This window comes from Balaenoptera borealis (genome assembly GCF_965194805.1).
Source record: "Balaenoptera borealis genome assembly, chromosome: 6".
NCBI lineage: Eukaryota > Metazoa > Chordata > Mammalia > Artiodactyla > Balaenopteridae > Balaenoptera > Balaenoptera borealis.
In genome coordinates, this window is record NC_138863.1 from 124691410 (window position 1) to 124715286 (window position 23877).

The 23877-nt window shown below is 51.8% G+C and overlaps 1 protein-coding gene across 1 annotated transcript in view; it reads left to right on the plus strand.

Annotated features, from left to right (window-relative positions):
- GYPC (glycophorin C (Gerbich blood group)) overlaps positions 1–21437 on the plus strand; it is a 43195-nt gene extending 21758 nt beyond the window's left edge. Inside the window, exons 2-3 of the mRNA XM_082396931.1 lie at positions 18593–18643; positions 20747–21437. Of these exons, the coding sequence (XP_082253057.1) occupies positions 18593–18643; positions 20747–20943 (248 nt within the window). The 3' untranslated portion in view covers positions 20944–21437. The remainder of the gene's footprint in view (positions 1–18592; positions 18644–20746) is intronic.
- Positions 21438–23877: the final 2440 nt, after the last annotated feature.

Here is a 23877-nt window from a genome sequence, read left to right on the forward strand (position 1 = left end):
TGTAAAATCATCCATAGTAATAAGGATAAAGTTAGTTGAAATCTTTATTGTCTTAGACCATCTGGCTTATCTTGGAGTCCCTCCCTAGTCCTGATCACTCAAATAGATCCAACCATGTAACTGGCTAATGTCTTTTTTGGTAACTGTTTTTGCTCTCTTACTTAGCTTGTTTAAGAAATTAGTACACCAGTCCAATAGAATAGTAAATTGTGTTTGTACTTACCCTTCTCCCCATAATATGTGTTAGATTTCAAACCCAATTTTGAGGTGCCAAGATCCCTGATGGGGCAAGATGGGCAATGCATCCTGTTTATATTGGCTGCATTAAAACAGCAGGAGGGTGCAACTCACCATTCCCATCAGTCATTAGACGTAAACCAGTTGTCGGACTTTAAACAAACCACCTACAAAATTCTGAAGTGAAACAAACTCTAAGTTTGTTGGCTTTCTTTGATTAGTCTCCAGAGCATTTATCACTTTCTATGAAAGAAACATTTAATTTAGATGGCATTGCATTTGTGTCATGGGATTTCAACTGACAGGAGGAAGAGTTATGTGTGTGTTTATGGCTTCTTTGCTTTTAAAAGATTGATGTGGGCGAAACATAAATCACAAGACCTTTAGGGGAGAGAGATGCTGGGGAAATGGAGCAGGAGTGTTCCAGGGTGATGGATTGAGACATATTATAGAGTATCTCCATCAGCCAGGGAAACAGTGGGAGGATGGGACAGAGGGGTGGTGGGGCAGGAGCAGTGAAGAGAAATGGCTTTTCCTCCCCGAGCACCGAGACAGCAGAGGGGCTTGAGCCAGGGGTGAGCAACTTCCTAGCTCCATTGCCTGATGCAAAATGAGGAGGTGAACTGGTGACTTCCTGAAGCCCATTTCCTGCCCTGATAGCCAGAGGACAGAAGAGGGCTAACAGCACAGAGGAAGTACTCAGGAAGCCCAACTCTTCCAGGAGATAAACAAGCACTCCCTGACCCCCAAGCCACAGGAACTGGTCCCCTGTGCTTCCCCCCTAGGGACCCTGCATCCAGAGGCCAAGTGTGTGTATACGTGTATTTGTGTGGGTGTGTGTGAGAAGGAGCTATTCTCAAATAAATGTGGATAATAAGAAGAACTGTCATGTGTTGGGTACCAACCCCCTGGGAGCCAGGCATGTGTGTCCTTCTCTACAGATCAGTGAGCTGAGGGTTGGAGAGGGTCATATGCAACAGGGTCACACATCATAGTGGAGGAGCCTGGACTCACAGCCATATCTCTCTGCCATTGCAACCCATGCTCCCTTCACCCACAACAAGATGCCCCCTTGAAGCACTTTCAGACGATTTTTATAAAGAGCAGTTTGCTGATGTACATTCGCCCTTCTTTTTACCACCACCCCAAGCAACACTCTCCCAGTATTTAGATCAGAATGCACCCTCTCTTTCCTAACACCCTTTTCACACACTATTTCAGCAGAAAAAACAAATCACAGTGGCATCATTCATTATCAGCTAATGTGTATTGCTCACAGACTCATCCCACACCATCATACACATCATCTCACGTCATCCTCACAACCGCCCCCAGAGGCAGGCTCACTCATGGCCCCACTGCACACGTAGGAACGGTGAGGCTCAGGACCCTTCCACCCAGAGTGGGGAGAAGGCAGCAACTCTTAGTGCAGCCCCTACCCTGGCTTGAGGGGAGGAGAAGCATTCCAGGGAGTGGAGGAGGAACACGCTTTCCTTCCGTTGAGGATCCTTTGCTCCATCTTCACCTTTTGGGCCCATGAACTGAAGGTCCTGTGTCTCTAGGTCGCTCTGGCCTCCCGTTAGCACATCCTGGAGGGGAGTGGTAGTGTCTGTCTGTAGACCGCGAGCACTGCATGCCCTCATCTGACAGGCTCTCCCGAGGCTTTAACCGAGATCCCAGGGCAGCACAAGTCCCCAGCCACCTCCCACCACCCTCACTGTCCCGCTCGTTCTCCTGCCTGTCAAACCCCACGAAGGGAAGAGAAAAACATTTTCTGCCTCCTGTTCACTAACTGATGAGCCTCCTGGAAACCTAATAACAAAACGTGGCTAACTACGTCCTCATTCTTTACACATGCAGCCTGATTGAGGACATTTAGTCATGTAATTAGGTACCTAATTATGCTGAAAATGCAATTATATGATTTTTTAAGTGAATTAAGTGCTTGGAGAAGTGGTAAGGATTAGCGTACTTGATGCAGCTGGAGAGCTGGGACCGTGGAGGGCACGTCAGCATGACCATGGGATGCACAGAGGCCGAGTGGTCTGTACTTGAATCACATGGGTGAGCACGTGTGCGTATGCACACATGCACAGGCACGCACGCTCGCACGCGTGCACACACACACACACAATGTTGGCTTCACCTCTGCAACAGTCTGCTGCCAACAAAGAACTTAATAAATGACAGCCATTAATATCACTGGGAGCTTTGTGTACATCTGTAGAGTGACTGTTTAATAGCTGACTTGGAGACTCTTAGGGAGGTTATTTATTTAACATGTGAGAGGCAGGTATGTAGAAAAAATAATGATAAAAGAGTCAGTTGGGAAATGTCAGAGGATATTTTATGCAACATCACTTATTCATTCACCTAGCATTGTGTCAGATGGTGAGGGGTCAAATACAATCCTCGCCCTCTAGTAGCTCAAAAATTAGTGCAGAGACAGACGACCGCAAGGCACTTTAATGATGATTTGAACGAGTTGTTCAGCAAACTACAGCCTGGGGGCTAAACCCAGCCTGTGACCTATTTCAGTACAGTCAACTAGCTAAGAAGGGTTTGTACATTTTTAAAGGGTTGTGAAAAAAACCAGATAAACAAACGAACCGATAAAACAAAGAAGGACATGGAACAGAGACCATATGTGGGCTGCAAAGCCTAAAACATATACGAGAAAGATTGCTGCCCCTGCAGGAATAGAGGAAGGAGCACACAAGCCCCATGCAGAAATCCGGAAAGGCTTCTCAGAGGAGGTGACGTGACCTGAACTCCATGACTGAGCAGGAACATCTATAGCACGGTGCAGCATCTCCACCTCTCAGGAGCTTCCTTCTGGCCAGCTGGCTCACCACACACAAGAAACAACAATAAAAGACAAATTCAGAGGATTTTTACCTGAAATGAGGGCTGGGAGAGTTCAGAGATTCTGAAATGTTGGGCAGTGGGACGTGGACTCGATGTGGCTGGCTGGTCCCCAACACCGAGGCAATGGGAAGGGACAGACAACTCAGATTCTCAGGCCCCATGGACTTGACGCCAGTGATATTAGCCCTTGAATCCCCAGAGGATCCGTCCTGGGGACTGAATGATGTGGAAGAGAAAAGCTACAGGGAAGGGAGAAGGGCACACAGATGCCAAGGACGCCTGGACCCCCCAGGCCTTTCGGTCACCCCCATCCCCAGACCTGCCATCTCCCTGACATCTCAGCCCACGGGGACCACAGGCTGCACCACCCGGCCTCCCACCCCAGCCCCACTGAGCACAGCTTCCCTCTCCTGCAGCAGACGCCTGGCTCCTCAGGACACTGCTGACCCCCTTAGGTGGTGACCATTTCCCTCCCGCTCTTTACCACCAGGCGCAGCGTGGAGATGGGCCACTTGGAGACAACTGTTATTCCTTTCTCCCTGATGCACATATCATGCTCTCCACCTCCAGGCAATCATCCGCCATCTCTCTCAGATATCACCTCCAGCATCCCAACCCCCCCAGCACACACACTACTTACCTCAATTCCCCGCTTTTGGCATCAGTTTCTGCTCCTGCAGTCGTGACCAGAACGAGACATGCCCGGAGACTTCCAAAGTCTTCATTTCAACCATCCTGCTCCCCGACAGCTCCTGGCATTTCTAGCTCGGGCCCCTGCTGACTTCACATCTCCACTCTGGCAATTCCTCAGCCGCGTGGGCACCGCGAATCCAGTACCTGACCACTTCCTGCCGTCCACCACCCTCCATCGCCTCACTTCTTCCCCTGAGCATCTTAGACTCCACAGCCCATCATCAGAGTCCCTAGGAAAGACCTTCCAAACCCACCACCTCTTGCCTCTCCCACGGAAGTCCGAGCCACCATCCTCTCTCCTCTGGATGGTACCATGGCCCCCAGCTGGTCCCCTTCCCCTGCACAGCGGCCAGAGCACCTGACAGCATGACGGTCACTTCATGTCACTCTTCTGCTCAAAATCCTTCCATGGCCCCCGTCTATTTTAGAATAAGGGCTGACGCTCGTCCAGTGATCTCTAGGTCCATCATCCAGCCACTTTTAAGTCTCTGACTACATCTTCTACAGCTCACCCCGGGCTCACTTCACTCCGGCCACACTGGCCTGCTGGCTGGTCCTTAAATACACTGGGGCTGCTCCCACCCCAGGGCCTTTACACCTGCTGTTCTCGCTGTGGGAGACACTCTTCTCCAGATATTCCCTCCCTCACCCCCTTCAGGGCTAAGTCAAATGCCACCTTCCCTGGCCACAGTATTTAAATTTGCGAATCCACTCACAGCCCCCTCCTCTCTTCTGCTTTGTTTTCTGTCTTTGCACTATCTAGTATACTCCATAGCTAGTTTATTTCTCCTTTTTCTTGTCTGTATCCTTTTCCCTGAATGTAAACTCCAGAGAGACAAGAACCTTCAGCTATTTTGTTTACTGCTGTATCCCCAGACGGTTTCTGTTGAATGCCCAATGAACTCTCTTAACCTTTTCTCCTACTGGCCCAGGCTTGGATCAATAAATACAGCTCTTCCCCCTCCTGTGTACCTGAATTCAAACAGCTGACCATGGCTGGGAGCACACCCCACTCTCTCTCACACACACACACACATACACACACACACATGCACACACACACACACACATACTCACACATCCTCACACTGACTGGTCCCACCTGTTGGTGTGATCCCAAACCTGAATTCTCTGTCCAATTGCTTCCCCCGCTCACCCCTCCAAGCACAAACATTATCAAGGCAGCTTATTTCACTGAAAAAATAAGTACCTGAAACATGGAAAGAAGGTGTAGAAATCCTTTTGAGGAGCTTTGCTGTACAGGAGGGCAGAGAAAGGGGCCAGGAATGGGAGAGAGACAGGGTGTGAAGAAGGGAGGTTTGTCTTTTCTTAAGTTTGGAGAACAGCATGCTGTCAGGGGGGATCTGCTGGGGGGGGGCCGATTTGATGGCGCAGGAGAGAGGGGGGAGATCTCAGCGGTGATGTTTATAGTGTGTGAGGAGGTGGAGTCTGGTACACACACAGGCCCCGGGGAGCACGGGGCAGCTGTAGACAGAGCAGGAGGAGAGCTGTGATGGGGGCCGCCCAGCCGCTGCAGGGGTGGGTGGCCCTGTTTCCCAGGTACCGCTCCCCCTGGGCTCCTCCTGGCTCACTGCCTGCTTCGTCCTGGGCTCCACGTGTCCAAGCGCCAGGGCTCAGCTCTGGGTCCTCTCCTTCATTCACACTCGCGGGGGTCTGTGAGTACCATCAAGATGCTGGAGACCGCCTCCCCCCAGCCCCTCCCTCAGCCCTCACCTCTCCCCGAGCTCTCCCCAAGCAAGGGAGGAAACGTCCCTTGATTTACAAAGTCTCAGTCATTCATACACATTAGGGGGATCCACAGTGTTCAAGGAACTTAACTATAATGTATCATACCAACCCAAGTAAACCAAGCACAAAAAATATTCATATATAAAGTTGTTCACACGTAGGTCCTAGATTACCAGCTTCTGTGCAAAAAAAAAGAAAATAGTTTTATTAACTAGTCTTTGAAACTAACCTTTGTGCATTTCACATCTAACGGGCTCCCTGAGCATAACACATCCTCAGCCAGCACTGATGTCGCCCCCCCACAAGACCTTGCCCCCAGGTCCCCCTCCTAGTGAACCACAACTCCATCCTTCCTGCTCAGGCCCAAACTTTGACTCTTCTATTTTTTTTTTTTTTTCTTTATTTGCACACTCCACATCTAATCCTTCAGCAAGCCCAAGTTGCCCCACAGTCCCAATATATCCAAAATCTCCCTGTCCCTCATCACCTGTACCACCATGGTTCTGGTCCAAGCACTTGCCTGGACCATGGCTGTAGCCTCTCCCATCCTTACCCAGGGTCTGTCCTCAGCACAGCAGCCAGAGTGACGGGCCTCAAGCACACACAGTTCACACGGCTCCCGCCGGATCCCCCGCCCTGGCCTCCCATCCCTCGCAGAGGCCCATAGGGTCCAGCCTGTCGTGCCATCACCGCCCCTTCTACACTCTGCCCCTTCTCACTCACTCTGCAGCAGCCACACGGTCCCTGGGTCACCCAGGAACACATCGCCTGGCTGGTGTCTGCTTGGGACACTCATTCCGATGACTGCAGGGCTCCCTTATTTCAGCCCGTATTAGTCCTTTCTGGCTGATGTAATGAATACCATAGACTGGGGGCTAAAACAACAGATGTGTATTTCTCACAGTTCTGGAGGCTGGGAAGTCCAAGATCAAAGCACCAGCAGATGTGGTGTCTGGTGGGGGGCCCACCTCCTGGTTCATAGCCGGCCGTCTTCTCTCTGGGTCCTCACGTGGCAGAAGAGCTGAGGGAGCTGTCTGGGGTCTCTTTTACAAGGACACTCACTAATCCCATTCATGAGGACTCCACCCTCATGACACAGTCACCCCCAGCAGCCTCCTAATTCCGTCACATTGAGGGTTAGGTCTCAACATGTGAATCTGGGGGGGATACAAGCATTCAGTCTAGCACAGCCCCAAAGCCGCCCCCTCTGGGTGACCTCCCTGATCACACTTCTGTTCACTCTCTCTCCCCTTCTCCCTTCTTTATTTCTTCAGGATTTATCGCCCCCTGGCCTTATAGCATGGATCCATATTTTTAACTCCCTATTATCTGCTTCCGCCCCTAGAATGGAAGCCCCCTGAGGGTGGGTCTTTGCATTGTTCACTGTTAGACCCTCAGGATCTAAAACAGGGAACGTTAATATAATAAAAAATTATACTTTAAAAAAATAAAAGATAAAAATAAAACAGGGAACATGACAGACCCTCAGTGAACCTTCTCTGAAGGGATGATTCTAGAATGAGTTTTGGAATCAGACAGACCCCATCGCAGTCCCTCCTGTCACCACTGTGTGACCTCGGGCAAGTTCCAGTTTCCTCCACTGTAAAGTGATAGGCATTATAGCATGCACCTCGGAGGCTCTTGTAAGAAATTGCACCAATACATGCACTTATAAAGCAAGCCCCCAAATGGTGGCAATTACATCATTATCTATATCCAGAAAGGAGGGTTTCCAGTGGGAAGAGAGCCCCAGGCAATATAGTCCCTGGAGAAGTGGAGGCCAGGGGAGCGGCGGAGCCTTGGGGTGTGAATGGGAGAACAAACAAAAGCACAAACACAGATCTAGCAGGGGTCTGGCCCTGCTTTCACAGGGGTGTGGAGGAGGTGACATTCTCTTCAGACAAAGCGTCACAGCAGCCAGATGTCCAAGGTGCCCCCAGGGAGAGGCTTTATAACCCTGGCCTCTGCTCTTCCCTAAGCTGGAGAGGTCAAGTTCTTGGTCCCCACGCTGGTCCCCCAGCCTGAAATCAGGACTGGGAAGGGCATTGCTGGCCCATTTCCTGGGCTTCCGAATCTCACTGGGAGGCACAGCTTCTCCTTGCAGAACTGTCTTCTCCATCATACCTGGATCCTACCCACCAGCCACATCCTTGGCCCTGGCTGGGACATAACTGTCACCAACCTGAGATGCTCACGGTCCTGCCAGTGAAGGCTGGGGACCGTGCCTTAGAGGAGCCCCTGCGTCAGCCCAGGGGGGTCACTGGCAGGGCTGCGGGTCACGGGAAGCCATGTGTGTGCATGAATGTATATGTGGGTGTGGATGTGTGTGAAAACTATATATCAGAAGAAAACAATACCCCCGTAACCTAGCCCCCACCCATAACCACCCAAAAGCCACCATCTCAGGAAAGTATATTTCCTTTCATTCCTTTTACTAAGACTTTTTTTTCATATTTAACATAGTTTATATTTAGAGTCCTGTTCCTTTCCATTAAATCATACTGTAAGCATTTCCTCCTGTCGCTCAGAATTCCCACCCATGCCTTCAGTAACTGCAGAACATTCTATCCTGTGGGTGTATCGTAATTGACAGAACGAGTTTCTCGACATGGAGCGTTTAGATTGTCCTCTTTTATTTTCCAGTTTAAACCCAATGGCAATACACTTTGCCAAGCATGAATCTTTGTTCCTGTTTCGGATGATTTCTCTAGATCAATGACTAGAAATGGAGTGTTTGACGCTCAGGGTGATACACTGGCCATAGAGCATATGAGAGAATGAAAGTTGCTCATTTGTGAGAATTCCACTTTGACGGAAGCTGTGCCAACACTGCGGTCAAGGATAATAAGTGACAGTCAAGTGGCCAGTCTACGCCAGGCGCTGTCCTAGGTGCTCACCACGTACTAGCTCACAAGGAGCCTACAGAGGTGTGCCATCACATCGGACACACGAGGAGACTGGGGTTGCCACTTCCCAAGGTGGTCTAGGTGTGGGGCGGGGGGTTCAGTCGCCCTGCAGGACCGCCCCTCGCGCTGCCCCCATCCACTCTGTGCCTGGCCGCCACGCTCAGCTCACCGGTAGGCAGGGGAGCTTTCTGGATACTCTCGGTCTTCCCACACCTAGATGGAGCTGGGGCTGGAAAACGCATGTCCAGAGCCTGCTGAGCTTCCGCCGGTTCTGGTGGAGCTGGGATCTGGGAAGCCAAGCAATGCAGATTGAGATACACAGTGCCTTTTCTGGCGCCTCAAAATATTGGGGTGGCCAAAAAGATCGTTTGGGTTTTTCCGTACCATGTTATGGGAAAACCCGAACAAACTTTTTTGGCCAGCCCCATATCTCCAAGAATCCACTTCCTTCCTCTGCCATTTTGGTGCCCCAGACACCTTCCTTTGGGGAAGCGCTTTCCTGCCGCATCGTGGGAGCCCAGGTGTACTTCGCTGAGTCAGCAGTGGCTCTTTTTCCTTCCCTGGGTCTCAGCGCGGTCAGGGCACACATGGGCATCCAGGGCAGCTGAGGGCCCTTTCAGAATCTCCAGAGAACAAGGCTGCAGTCTCCTGACGGGTCATTGATGAGAGGGCGCGGGCAGCTACCAGACCCTGCCACAGGGTCCCTATTCCCTCGCCCAGCCAGGCAGGGGAGCCGGCAGAGGTGACAAATTCTCAGAGTGTGTTACTGTGCCAGGTCTCCAGCTGCATCACCTGGTCCTGAAAGAAAGGGTGCTGAGCTCAGGCCGTGGCCAGATCAGCTGTGACGGTGGCTGCTTGTCTGTGTTGCTGAGGGGGTACCAGGCCCCCCCAAGTTCTAGTTGCTGAAGCCTCACATCACACCCTTGCAAAGGCGGGTGTGTAACAGTGTTTGAAAAGAGCCTCGTGCCCTGTAAGCAGCACTTAACGGTCGTGAGCTCAGCGATTCTCAGAGGGAGGCTCCTGGACCAGCAGCATTGCGTGGGAACACGTGAGAAATGCAGAATCTCGGGTGCAACCCAGACCTGCTGACTCGGAATCTGGGCGGCGGGGGCAGTGACCCAGGGAGCTGGGATGTAACAGATCCCGTCCCCCAGGCACTTCTGATGCACAGTCAAGTTTGAGAACCAGGGCCTCAGCTGTCAGTCCTGTTAGGCTGGGGTTTTACTATCTCTGTGTAACAGAGACAGGAAAGGAGGCTCCAAGATGTGGGGTAACTTGCCTGTGAAAGTCTGCGCTATGCCATAGGTGTCATCCTACCTCGAGATGGGAAGGATGGGTAACGTGCCATTTGAGAAGACTAGTAAGACTCCTAAGGGTGTTTAATTCCTTCCCTCCTTAGGGCCTTGCGTCTTGTACTCAGTGGATGGTGAGTAATTTATCTGTTCCCTCTTTATCCATAATTCAGCAAATTCCTCCCAAGTGCTGCCAGGCTCCCAGTGTCCCTTTAGCCCTGAAAGAGAAACAGAGGCGTGAAGGATGTTGTTTCCCTGGAGGACCCGCCATACCGAACCCTCATTCCGTGCCAGGCTTGCCACGTGTGTCCGCCCTGGGAATCAGGCATTCTTTTCCTCTAGGGATCAGAGGTCAGAGGTCAGAGAGTCACCCCTGTGTGAGCTGCTGAAGCACGTGTAAGAGTCCAGAGGGGAGTCGAGGAGTGAGCTCTGAGTAGGCAGAGCCCCTCTCGGGAGGATGGAGAAAGATGGGGCCTTGGGAATGGACTGTGTCTGGGGACCTCTGAGCCCAGCCAAGCCTGGGGAGCCTGAGGCTGAGGAAATGGGCTGGATCTGGGTAGGGATCGGGAACAGAGCTGTAGAACTGCCCATGAGGACAAATCCCACCTCCGAGGTGCCGCTCGACCTAGCCGGACAGAGTAAGACGAAGGAGAGGGCCGTCAGCTGGGAACGGCCACAGCATAAGAGGCCTTGACACCAGCTCCACACACCGACCCGGACACCGCACAAACCCCAGAGGCTGAGCGCGGTCCTGTGCACACACGGAGAGGAGGGATCCAGTGCGCCCCTCTCCTGGAGGGGTGTGAGGGCCTCCGGAGCCTGGACCCTGACCTTGGTCAGAGCAGGGACGCTATCTCCCTCTCGGGTGACATCCGCCTCCTCTCCTCCTCAGCTTCCGTTTCCTCTTAAACTTGTGCTCCTTTCACCGTGAAGATCAGTGGGCTTGATAAGGAGACAGACAGGTGCAAATCAGAAGCTGAATAGTTGGGTCTCCTCTCCCAGTGAGCAAAGCCACACCAGCTGTCTCCGGGGCAGGCTTTCTCCTCCTCCCGGGAAGAGCAAACCTGCTGAGCTCCTTTCGGCGGTCTCGGCATTGTCTCAAGTCTGAGCCCCTGTTGACGCCTGCTGAACCAGACCCCTCTCCAGCACCCCCACCCCAGCCTGCGCAGCGGACGGAGACCAAGCTCCAGCATCCTCCCCAGCACCAGGCACAGCAGCCGGACTGGGATCTTCTCCTCCCCTTCTTCCTGCCTCTTTTGAATTCCATTTTCTTAGAAACCCTCAGATCCTCAGGAGGCGGTGGGCGCAGGGTGTGGGGTGGAAACGGTGGTTCCCTTTCCTCACTCTGTGCCCGGAGGATATTTGCTGCCTCCTGAACAAACCCCAAACCCCACACAGCCCAAGCTGACAAGGTCCCCTCTCTCAGAGGAGCGTCCGCAGGTGGACAGTGGCGAATTCATCTTGCTCAGCAGTCCCTTGTCTCCCCAGATGTGCCCTCCCCCCCGCCTTTAGGGCTTCTTGCTGACTCCCACTGCTGCCACCATCCTGGGCTGGGGAGACAGGGGCTCCATTTTTTATACTCTGACCCCAGGAACAGAGACAAAGCAGTAAAATTTCCTTTTACTTAGACCCTGTAGCTTAACTGAGGCAGACTGGCCATTGTATTGGAATAAGGCTCAATTTAAAAAAAGCAAAAATCTCAGGGATAATAGCAGGGAAATATAGGTGGAGGAAAGCCTGGACACTCTGGGCTGTGAGTTACAGCATCCTCACTTTCAGTTCCCCTCCCCTGAGCACATCCCCCAAACGACACTGCCTGAGTATGAAAACTCCCTGAGCAAGGATCCAGAGGCAGGAAGACCCCCTCTCCTGCCTCTGCCCCCAGGCTGCATCTTCCCCAGTTTACTGATGCCGGGAATGGCTCTGTTCTCCAGACCAGGGAGTCTACCTCTCCTTGCCCCCTCACAGGCCCCAGTGCTTCACCCACCAGTGTTTTGACGTGGCTGGCATGTTGCAGCCTGCAAGGCTTCGGTACCCGCCAGACATCTGTGCTTTTTTATATAGCAGCATCAGGCACCAGGGCAACAGGGAAGGCAGGATCACAGCCAGGAGGAGGAAAGCGTGGCTGGATCATTGGATGGGGTTTCAGAGCAGTGTAATCACATTGCACAGCACTCTGGCAGCCCTGGGGTTGGGGAGATTGTTTATAAGGTGACACACAGGGACCATGAGGGCAATAGTTTTGACCTTGAGAATGGCAGGCACATTCTGACAAAAGGCAGGTCAAATCCACATTGGCCTCGCCTGACCAGGTACTTTGTCCGGAGAATTTGGTCTGCAAGCCCGGGGAAGGGGACACAGGCTCTCTGCACAGGTAGGAAGGGTGACCTGCTGGAGGCTGCAGGCAGGTAACCCGCCTCCCCAGCATACAACCTGCAGCTGCCGGGACCCCAGACCCCGACACCCGACGACCAGGATCCCAGGAGGCAGGCCCACATGGAGGTCCTCCTGCTTCACCTCCCCACCGTGAGCTTTCCCTCCACGTCCTTCTCTCACCACTGCTGCTGGCATCACCACTCAGCACCTCAGCAGGCCAGCCTTGGGGACCACCTCCTCCAGGAAGCCTTCGTGAGAACCCAGAAACCTACCCTTTCCAAAGTTACCCACAGACGTCCTTGTCTCTGCTATATGGTCTGCTCCTTGAAGGCAGGGGCCTTGCCTTAACTATCCACCACGTTGCTGGGATGTAGTAGGTGCTAAAGAAAGTTTATTTTTAGTTAATTTTTATTGGAGTATAGTTGATTTACAGTGTTGTGTTAGTTTCATGTGTACGGCAAAGTGAATTTGTTATGCACATACATGTATCCACTCTTTTTTTAGATTCTTTTCCCATATACACCATTACAGAGTATTGAGTAGAGTTCCCTGTGCTACACAGTAGGTCCTTATTAGTTATCTATTTTAAATATAGTGGTGTGTATATGTCAATCCCAATCTCCCATTTATCCCTCCCCCTGTACCCCTTGGTAACCATAAGTTTGGTTTCTCCATCTGTGACTCTATTTCCCAGGCACGTCTTTATTGCTCATTTTGACACTTAAACACACAGAGTCTAACTTTTCATGTAAATGTGTCATGTCTCCTCAGTCAAGTCCTAAACCTTCTGGGGACAGACCTCATCCTCTTTGCATCCGGTGAAGCCTGTGGCTGGGCAAATGCTAACTGCTCAGCTAACCTTGGCTGGCTTGCAAGAGAGATGGACAGTGGATAGTGAGCTATCCGTTTCTTTCCTTGGGGCTCTTATATTCTGAGACCAATTCTTCCCCTGTTGTAGCTTGAATGCTACACCCTTTCAGTGCGAGATAACAACAGACCATCAAAGAAAACTAAATGTCGTTGACCTTTTTCTTACCACAAAGAAAAGTCAGTTAGTAAACGTCAATGGTCAGCTGATTTCTACTTCACTTGCATCAGGCCTTTGAGGCCAGAATCTAGAAAAGGAAGGAGAAACTCCAGTGTGGGCCAAGGAGAACTATCCAGGGTCACAAACGTTCCTGTCCTTCCCCTGAACCCAAGCCAGCCTCACGCAAAGCCACCACCCCCCAAGCCCCCTGAAAAAGAAGGCTCCCAGTGTAAGTAGCACAGAGCAAACCATCAAGCAGCAGATGTGGTTGCCATGTCTGCCAATTGCTGGCATTGACACCGTTGTCATGGCATGAATTCTTCAAGGACTTGATGACAAACCTTTTGGTCAACAAGCGTTTCCCTTCGTGCTACTAAGGCTCAAATAATCTTACTCTTCCCAGAGTCTTCTGCCCCGTGCCTGAATTCTTCCTCTTGGCTGGACCAGGTGGGCGATGGGAAACAGGAATGGGGTGCTTCCTGCAGGACCCCTGAGGCAATAGGAAAAACCATTAGAGGTGGGTCAGGAGGTGCTGAAGACAAACCCTTGCAGGAAAAAGCACTTCCCAGCACAGCTTCATCGGAAAACACAAGAGAAGCAAGGCTCTTGGTGGCAACAGGAGGGTCGACTTGTGTCCCTGGAGCCAGTGCCTGAGCACTGCTCTCTGCTGACGTCTGAAAAGCACCCCTGGAGCCCTGAGGATCCAGCTGCTGCTAAAGTGCTGCACCCTGTTAGCTGTGCCCAAGCTGCCAGCTGGAGCGGAGAATGTCGCCTGCATGAAGGGACAGCACCTCTGCACCCTGCAACCTCCCAGGGGTGCTGCCTTTGACCAGGAAACACGCGGCTGACCACCCTGCAGACCTAGAGAATCAGCAGGGCTCTGGCTGCAGCCACATTGCAGATGGCACAGGAGAGAAGCCGTTCCCAACCATGGCAGCTTGCGCTCTGGAGAGAGCACACATTTTAGAGCCGGGGATCCCAGGTTACAACACAGACTCTGCCTCTTTTGGCTGTGAGATGTCGACCCCTTGCTCAAGCTCTCTGGGGACAAACACTTCCCTTTTGCTCGCTTGCTATGAGGAACATAAGTGGCAACTTCACCCAGAGCCTGCTGCCTAGTAAGTCCCCCTCCCCCTCCTGCTCCCCCTGAGGCTGAGCCCCCAGGACTTGTGTCAGAACTTCCCTAGTCCTGGAACATTCTTCCCACCCCCGAAATTTCCCAAGGCCTCTAGGAAAGCATCGGTCTCCCTCCCTGATCCCTGCCCTCACTCCCCACCATGCCTCCATGGGAGGTGGTGACTTCCCTGCCTGTGAGCTGGGGGCAGGAACAACCCTTCCCTTCCTCTCCCTCTCTGGATCCACAGCTACAGGAAACATCTGTTGTCCCTGCCCTTGGCCCTGGCCTTGTGGCAAGGCCTGCAGCTGAGTGGCCACATGGGGGTGTTCAGAAGCCCAGAGGTGTCAGGCTGTTTGGCCATTCCGCCGCCATCACCCACATCAGCCTTCACTGGTATGAGGCTGTGCTTTGTTCTCCATCTGCCTGCTCCTTGCTTGATCTCTTAGACGGGCTACCCTTGAACCCGACACTGTAGGACACGAAGGGTTTCGTGTATTCCCTCTTGTCGTGCTGTTGTCTAAATCACGGTCTCCGAAAATCGTGGTAAATGCCGCCCTCAGTAAGAAACCCCCTTTACACTGTGACTCAGATGCATATGCTTGTGGTGTGTGTGCACAAAAGAAATCAGAGCTCCCCAAACAGTATCCCGACTGCCTATGATGGATCTGGTGGTTTCTAAGCTATTTTCTCTGTCTCTTCTCTCTTTTCCTGTTTTGGTTTCTTTCTTCATTTCTCCCTCCCTTTCTCTTTCTTTGCCTCTTTCTCTCTCTAGCTGGTTGTGACCCACCAGTGACTTGGGGCTTCCTGTGTGACAAACACTGCCCTAAATAATTCATCCATCACAAACACACCACCCAGGGAAACTGTAAGCCCCCTGAGGTCAGAGACTCACGTTTTGTTTCTTGGAAGCTCTCCTGGTCCCTGCAGTGATATGGGAAAGAGAGACACTGAGCATCCGGTGCTGTCTGACTGTCAGCCGGACGATGCTGGGAATTCACGACCAGCATCCAGCGTCTGCCTGGACCCACAGCATCTGGGAACTGGTCCCTTAGGTGAATGGCATTGAATTCCATGCAGACCAGAGTAATAATAAGACTCACAATCAAAACAGTGGCTACAACTGAAAAACACCTATTCTGAGCTACGTACCACATAGTCACTGTCTATATAACACATATACAATATTTGTCACGTGTGTGTGTATCATTTCTAACACTTACCACAAAGTGGGTTTGTTATCCCTGTTTACACACACAGAAACTAAAGCCAGTCGGTATTAAGCTTTTCACTGAATACGCTGCCATTGAGTCAGTCAAGCCAGGATTTGAACCCAAGGGCCATCAGAGTGATGGGGACAGTGCAGGGCGCAGTTTCATCCTCTGTTCCCCAGACAGGACTAGGCTTTCAAATAACTCTCAACAACGGTTACTCTGTGCCAGGCACGCAGGACTATGAGTAAGACAGATGTGGTTCTGGGACTCGAAGAGCTTTCTCTCCGGTGGGGACGTTGTAACCTTGAGGAGAGCTAGGAAGGAAACGCGCAGGGCGCTTTGGGTCTCTATAGAAAGGGTGGAGGCCACTCATGCTTGTCCAGTCTCAGGAGTAGACCGTTGTCTGTTCTGATCTCAGATGCACACTTGGCCATAAATAACACCTTTCTTTGCCATAAAATCCACCCCCCTCAAGCTGCTCATCGGCCCCCACCCCAGTTCCTGAGCTCAGAGTGATTCTAATCCCAAGCTCCTACTTACCCTTGAAACTCAGCAAGGGCTGGACTCTCATTCCAGGCTCGTAATCGAGTTGCACAGCAACCCATCAACTTCCTGGGAGGGATCCAAGCTCACTCCAACTAGCCTTCTGCAAATATCCCATACCATTGCTGCTGGCTGAAACAGCATGAGGTGGTGTAGCCAGTGAGGACTCTCACTGCAGCATCTCCAGAAGCAAGAGATCAAAGCCCAGGTTTCAGGACCCTAGGTACCATGGATGGCAAACAGTCATTTGGGGAGAAAACTGAGAACTAGAGAGAGGTGAGGGGCTGTTGTAAGGGCTAAGCTCTCTGCCTGAAATGCTTATACTCTTGTTTGTACCACAAACTCCTATTCATCCTTCAACGGCCCATCCTGATAAACCCTCTCTGGGAAGCCTTCTCTTACACCAGCAGTTCTCAACCCTGAGCGTGCATCAGAATCACCTGCAGGCCTGTTACCACAGATTACTGGGCCCCAGCCCCAGCGTTTCTGGTACAGTAGGTCTGGGGTGGAGCCCAGGAATGTGCATTTCTAACAGGCTCCCAGGAAATGCCGCTGTTCCAGAGACCACACTTTGACAACCACTGTCTTATACCATCCCCACCTTCCCAGACATGCCCAAGCTTCCTCCTCTGTGCCAGTTCTGACCTAGGTGGCCGGTCTGGCCAGGCTGAAGTGTCACTACCCTGGAGTCCAGTCACATGGTGCAACTTGAACAAATTCAGCTCTGGTCCTTACGCCCAAGCCAAGAAATTCACTCCAAGTGATCCAAGCCGAATACCTCTGGTCCTCACCCAGCTTACCCAGGCTCACCACTGAGCAGGGCCCTGCAGGGTTAGGCATGTCATCTTGAGGCTGCTCAGGCTCAAGCAGGAGAGATTCTGACCCAGAGAAATCAATTACACTTTTCTGGAACTCAGCTTCCAAATCTGTAGAAAGGGGACAATAATAACTGCCACTGAATGGCATTGTCACAGGGACTATTTGAGTTAAAACACATTAGGTGCTAAGAACAGTACCTGGCACATGGTAAGCAATTGCTAATTGTTTTTAAAAGAAGAAATAGCAGTCCTTTCTAATCCTGGCTGCCTTGGACAAACTGACTTAAGGAAGGCTTGCTTTCACCTGGAAAATTCCTAACAGCAATCCTGGGTATTTGAGCTTCTACAACCATCCATGCCAACTTAAGGAAGGGGCTATTCTTTCTTGCTGAAATGGGAGGTGCTCAGTGATGGAGTAAGTTCTAGAACTCTGGCCTCTGTATGCATTCATTTATTGTGTGCATTTATCCCCTCGATCATGCATTCAGTAAATGTTTAGAGTACCTACTATGTGCTAGATACTAAGTCCCAGGCTGCACTTGACCACCCTGGATTGCAAAGTCCAGCATCCATTTGACCTTCTCCTGTCTGTACTTCCCTCCCCCTGCCCTGATACCTGCTCTGTCTCTTTGCTGACTTGAGGCCTTGTTTTCTCCTCTCCCCCACCTCTAGGCTCTGTGCTGGCCTCAGAGCTCCCAGCCTGTCTCTCCTCCTCCGGGCCTCAAGCCTGGACCCCCCACTTCCCTCCACCACCAGCCAGCTTCTTATCAGAAAGAGGCATCTGGCAGCTGCGCTGGGGAGAATGACCTCATCACGCTATAATTAAAGTGATTATCTGAGCGGAAATGACTATTATGAAGCAGCCTTCTCTGCTTTAATACGTGGAGCCCTTGTAACGGGAACATGGGATTTCCATGTGAACACTGATATTTCCGTGCTCTAATAAATCCTTCCTCTCACACATATGCCAGAGGAGAGGTCCCTGCTCTCCTGGACATCGTAGCCTTCTGGCTAGGCCACTGAGCTTCTGAAAAACGCACTTAGTAACTTGGATAGCACCACCGAGTGGCCCTTCCCTCAGAAGAAGGATGCAGAGGCCTGCAGAGGGTCTTAGGGAGGGATCTCTGGATAGGAGCCCTCCTGGGAGGGGCATCTTCAAGTGAGAAGAGAGAAAGTGCCCCCCAGAGAGCACAGCCTTACGTCTCGGCCTCAAGCTCGCCCACCAGACCAGCTGTGTGACGGTGGGCACATCACTCTCTGAGCCTCAGTGTCCCACCTGTGAAATGGGTTAATAATACCATGTACCTGGTGTACTAGATGGATGGCAACTAAACCAACACCTGACATGTGTAGACACCCCACAGGTGGCCTGTTTTTACCATCATCAAGAGAAAAGCTGAGGCCTGAAGAGGCAGGTGACACTGCACTAAACACAGTCGTGCCTGCCCTCACACCCCCGCAGGTGTCTGGTGAGCATCTGCAGGTGCAGGCAGGGCTCTGGGTCAGGGATGCAGCAGAGGTCCCTCACATATGGCTGGCGCAGTCCTGGAGATGTCATAACGGTGTCTGATAGCCCTGGGAGTGACACGATGCGCTCCAGCAACGGTCAGCGGACATGGAGAGCCTGGGCCCGGCTCTGTGCGCCCCCGGCCGGAGGCCTGTCTGCGTGCCACACAGTTTCCCATGCACCCTGGGCCAGTGCATGGCATGGGCAGCCGTCCTCTCTCACCTCAGGCTCTTCTGTTCTGTCCACAGAGCCCGACCCCGGGATGGCCTCGAGTGAGATAGACATCGCCGTCATTGCAGGTACGCTGTCCGGGGTCCCCTCAAACAGCCAGGAGGGCCAGAGGAAACACTCAGGGGAGGACCTGCCATGGCCCTGCTTTCCTTCCCTCAAGGGTGGTTTGAAGGTGGACCAGGGGACTCTGGCTCTGTAAGAAAATGTCCAACACAGCATCCTGGTGGGTGAGGTGCCAAGGCACCTGCATCAGGGCCTGTCAGGACCCTAGATCCACAGGGAAGGGGGGCTGGAGGGAGATCCGCTCTGGTGAGGGAGGGGTGCGGTTGGAGGGCTGACCAGGGTTCCCTGACTTCTCTCCCGGCTCCCTCAAGCCACACTGCTCCTTGTCCTAGGTCTCACGCCCCTGTCTCTCCATCCTAACCCTGCCCTAGCCTTGCTCTGAACCCCACACTGGCCCCCACTGGTCACAGCTGTGACCCCAAACTGTGTTTCAGGACAGACTAAGTCCGTGAGCTATAGCTTGCGGTGTCCTTCTGAGCTTTACACTTCTCCTTAGCTCATTGCTAGCTCAGGGAACTTCACGTTTCAACATAAACAAATAAAAGCAAGCAATCACCCTGATGTTCTCCTACTCACTGAACGGCTGGACCTTCTTTTTCTTAGACAATACCATTAACATCATGCAGACAGAAGTGTCCCCTAAAGGCAGCGGGGAGTTGAGGAAATTGTCCCACAAAGCTGGGACTTGGGAAAGGTTATAGCCTCCACATATTCTCCAAAGGCCCCTCCCCCAGTAAACCCACCTTCCAAGTCAAGGCAGAGGGTTTGTTCTGGGGTTTCAAAGCAAACACCTGAACTTGAACCTCCCCACGTGAGAGTGCCACCCGTTAGTCCTACCCAAACTCTTTTGTCCTGCCCTCTCACCCCATCACTCCAAAGGCCTGAGTGACCCGCTCCTTCTGACCGGCCCTCTAGCCACACCTCCCAACCCCTCCTGCAGACCCACCTCCCAGGAGCACAGGGGAGCCGTGGGCTGAGGAGCACACATCACACTTCACCAGGCGCAGCCCTCGCCCCCGCCCGCTCCTGGTGCCCAGAGGGCAGCCTTCTCAGCCCAGTCTTCCCGGCACTTTCCCGGTTCTAACACTTCAATCCCATGCCTAGGAAACCCCTCAGCTGGGATTGTCCTGCTTTTAAAACTCAGAGTTATCAGATTTACAAAGTATAGAAGAAACGCTAAGGGATGGAGTGATTTGCTCTGCAGGGCCAGGAGAGTAGGGCAAAGGAGTCTTCTTAGAGGAGGTGGTAGAGGCTGGATTCTGAAGGCAGCATCCAAGTTTACCAGGAAGACAAGGGGAGGGGAAAATATTTTCAGCAGAGAGAACATGTGCAAAGACATGGAAAAATGGTCAAATAAAAAGTGTTTGGAGAATCGTAAATCAGCCAGAGGGACTCCAGTAAGAAGAGTTTGAAAATGATTGCAAGTCCTAAATACTGAAGTGTTACAAAGGTTTAGAGAGGGCCATTCATTTGAAGATTGAAGTAGAACTTCGATTAAACATGAATGCTTCTTGGGAGGGAAAGATATGAAATTGTTAACTGCGGTGATTTCTGAGCCGAAGGATTAAGGACATGTTAACGTCCATTTATGTTTCTCTGTATTTGCCAGGCTTTAAAAAATGATTGTGTCTTTATAAAATAATTTTTCCACCCTTTTAATAACTACATATAAAATACCTAATTCTTTGAATTAAACTTATCTCTAAAAAAAAAAAAAATTCCCTGAAAGTTCCAAGTCCTGTGAACCTACCAGTTTTAGGCACACCCGCGAGTTGCGTTCTGTGGCTGGTGCACTTAGGTCTGCCTTCGTCAGTGGAATGGGAGCGCCTCGGAGCAGGGTCAGTTATGGGATAAGATCCCAGCCTCAGTCTGAGGATGCTGAACGGAGGGAGAGGGGAGGTCAGGGGTAGCTTAGATGGGCACAGGTGAGGGGCAAGTGCCCTGGGCAGGGCAAGAGTGAGGCAGGAAGGAGCCAGCCTGTCTGGGCTTGGTGTCTGTCCAGCAGTGTGTCCGTCCCAGCACAACCTTGTGGGTCCTGCCTGCGTCCTCCCCCATCGCGGTCCGGCCTCTCCCCCCCGACACAGAGCCCTGTGCTTCCGCTCCCGCAGGCGTGATCGCGGCCGTGGCCTTCGTGCTGGTCTGCCTCCTCCTCCTCATGCTGCACTACATGTACCGGCACAAGGGCACGTACCACACCAACGAGGCCAAGGGCACGGAGTTTGCCGAGAGCGCCGACGCGGCCCTGCAGGACGACCCGTCCCTCCAGGACAACGGTGACAGCAGCAGAAAGGAGTACTTCATCTGAAGGACTTTACCAGGACTCACCTCCCCCCAGCGCCTCTCCGTCCAGGAGAGAAAGCCCCCCCCCCCACCTGCAGCACCAGGAAGCCCGCGAGCGCCCCCCTCGCACCCCAAGACACGCACCTCGCCTGGGACACTGGGTGCCGCTCAGTGTGGGAGGGAGCGAAGGAGGAACCCAGCTGGAGAGGCCTCTCCCGGGGACCCAGGCAAGCTCTGCCAGAGGGAAGAGCGGGAGGAGGTCGGCTCCTCCTGGGCCGTGCACGTTGCCACCGGCGTGCGGGGCATGGAAGTCCGCGCTGGGTGTGGATGGGGCTGTGGGCCTAGGAGCTGGGGAGCAAGGGGTGAGTCATCATTACGCCGACTGCGGATAAAGACATCAAATGTCAGCCCTTGACATTTGGGGGGAACAGCAGGTGCCGGAGCTCAAAGGCACCTTTGTCTCCCATGGATGCAGCTCTGAATGATTGGAAATAAATCTGAAACGTAATGGAGCATTCAGAGTCGAATGACATGACTGTGATTGTTTAGGGAAAGATGAAGGCTGTCCAGGGCTTACGTGTTATCCGTGCAATTTTGTGTTCTCTGATCGACTCCGCCAGCTGATACTGGGACGGCCACTTCGGGCTCCACGGGGCGGTTGTCAGAGAACACAGTGTGTACAGATGGCTCCTGGGCCCCACCAGGGAGGGAGAGAGGGAGGGCCCAGTGACCAGCATGCGTCTTCCCCACCTGGGCACAGCTTCAGGAAACAAATGCACGAGTGCAGTGTCCCTTTAGAAATAGGTTGCCCCAGCCCCCAGGGCACTAGCTGAAGCACTGGTTCCCAAATGCCTGGTATTAGAAAGAATGGACCTGTTAAAAATACGAGTGAACCCCATCGGAAAAGGGTTCCCAAGCCCAATTCTAACGTGCGGAGGAGGCTTCCCTACAGCAACAAGCAGTTCAACTCAATGCTGACACTGTCTCCCCGGAGACAGAATCAGATTCCACAGGTAGAGGGCTCAGTCCTACAGGACCACCCTCACCACAGACGTCAGTGACAGACCCACCAGCTACAAACTGGAGGTTCCAACGACCCCCTCCGGGGTTTCAATTGATTTGCTAGAAGGGCTTGCAGAACTCAGGAAAACCAGTTTACTCACAGATTACCGATTTACTATCAAAAGTTATTGAACCCCAAACTGCAAACTATTATGTATACAATGGATAAACAACAAGGTCCTACTGTATAGCACAGGGAACTATATTCAGTATCCTGCAATAAATCATAACGTAAAAGCATGTGTGTGTGTAACTGAGGAAAAGAATATATGTGTGTAACTGAGTCACTTTGCTGTACAACAGAAATTAACACAACATTTTAAATCAACTATACTTCAATTAAAAATATATATATATGTAAGGTTATTAAAGGTTAAGAATCTACAACCAGGTAAAGTGATAGCGTAGGATGAGGTCCTGAACAGGGCCCCAGCACAGTGGCACAGAAGCATTCTGGCTCCCCCAACAAGAAGCTCTCTGAAAAAGGGCCAAAAAGCTGTCCTTTTGGGTTTTTATGGAGGCTTCATTACATAATCATAATTAACTAAATCACTGGTCAATGATGATTGACCATCAACCTCCAGCCCTACGCCCGCCTGGAAATCAAGGGAGTGAGACTGAAAGTTACAAACCTCTAGTCAGGTGGTTGGTTCCCCTGACAACCAGCCCCCAACCTTAGGGGCTTCCAAAAAATCACCTCATTCAAATAACAAAAGACACCTTTATCACTCTCAGCACTTAGGAAATTCCAAGGGTTTTGGAAGCTGTGAGCCAGGAACAGTGGACAAAGACCAAATAAATATATATGAGAAATGTATTTTGGTCATCTGAATGACCAAATATATATTTCTTATGAATCACAGCATCACCCCATCCTTCTCATGATAACATTAGTGATAATGGCTCCCAGAGGCTGGAGTGCAGACTGCAGGGCCCTGCTCCCTGGGTTTGGGCCCTGGATCCCCCTGTCCTGGTCCTGGAATCTTGGGCAACTCTTTTGACCTCCCTGGCCAACTCCCATGGTTGATGGCAGGAACAAATGTGTCGTGTGCTCAGCACTAATTGTCTTCAGATGTCAGTAACTGGTGCTGGATGTATAGTGGGTATGTATCAGTCAATGAAATTTCCTCAGTGCATCACTTTTAAATGCTTCCTCAAGAGTAGCCATGAGTTAAAGTGAACTTACTAACCATCCTCTTGCATGAGAGTCTTTCTAGACTCCCAGCAGCTCAGCAATCCCTCACCTGGAGACCAGCAGTTCCAAGATTAAAGGCTGCAGCCCAGGCGACCAGGAACTTCTCAGGGCTCAGGTTTCTTGAGGCTGAGCCATCTATACAAGGAGGCAGCAAAAAGGTCTCCTATGACTCTCCTTAGAGAACTAATGGGATCCAAGCTCACGCAGGGATGGCCGCCAACTAAGGGAGCTGGAAGTCACAGGGAGAGAAGCAGAGGGAAGGAAAGAAGCAGAAATGGAAGAGACGTGGTCAGAAGCTGAGGCCTTTCCCTGGGGTGGGGGTGAGGGGACCAAGCTCTCTGGCCCTCCACTTTCTCATCTATAAAATAAAAGGTTTGGCTGTATCCATGTCCCAAAATGCTATAGAACACCAGCTTGGCAAAGTGGCGATAAACAGCCCAAACCAAAAGGGTGTTCCATGTGCAAATAAGTTTGGAAAATGGCCTATTAAGGGAAGTTAAACTAATGCCAAGTCTCCTCAGCATCTCCGGTACCCCAGTGTGTGTTACGGCAGGGCAGGGAGAGTCAGGCAGTGTTACCCAAATGTATTTGGCCAGAGACCCCATTTCTACCCAGAATACCTGTTGCCAGCTGTGGGCCAAGAGTTCCCCACATTTAGGAAATACTAAATGACTTCTAACATTCCTTTCTGTTGTGACGTCA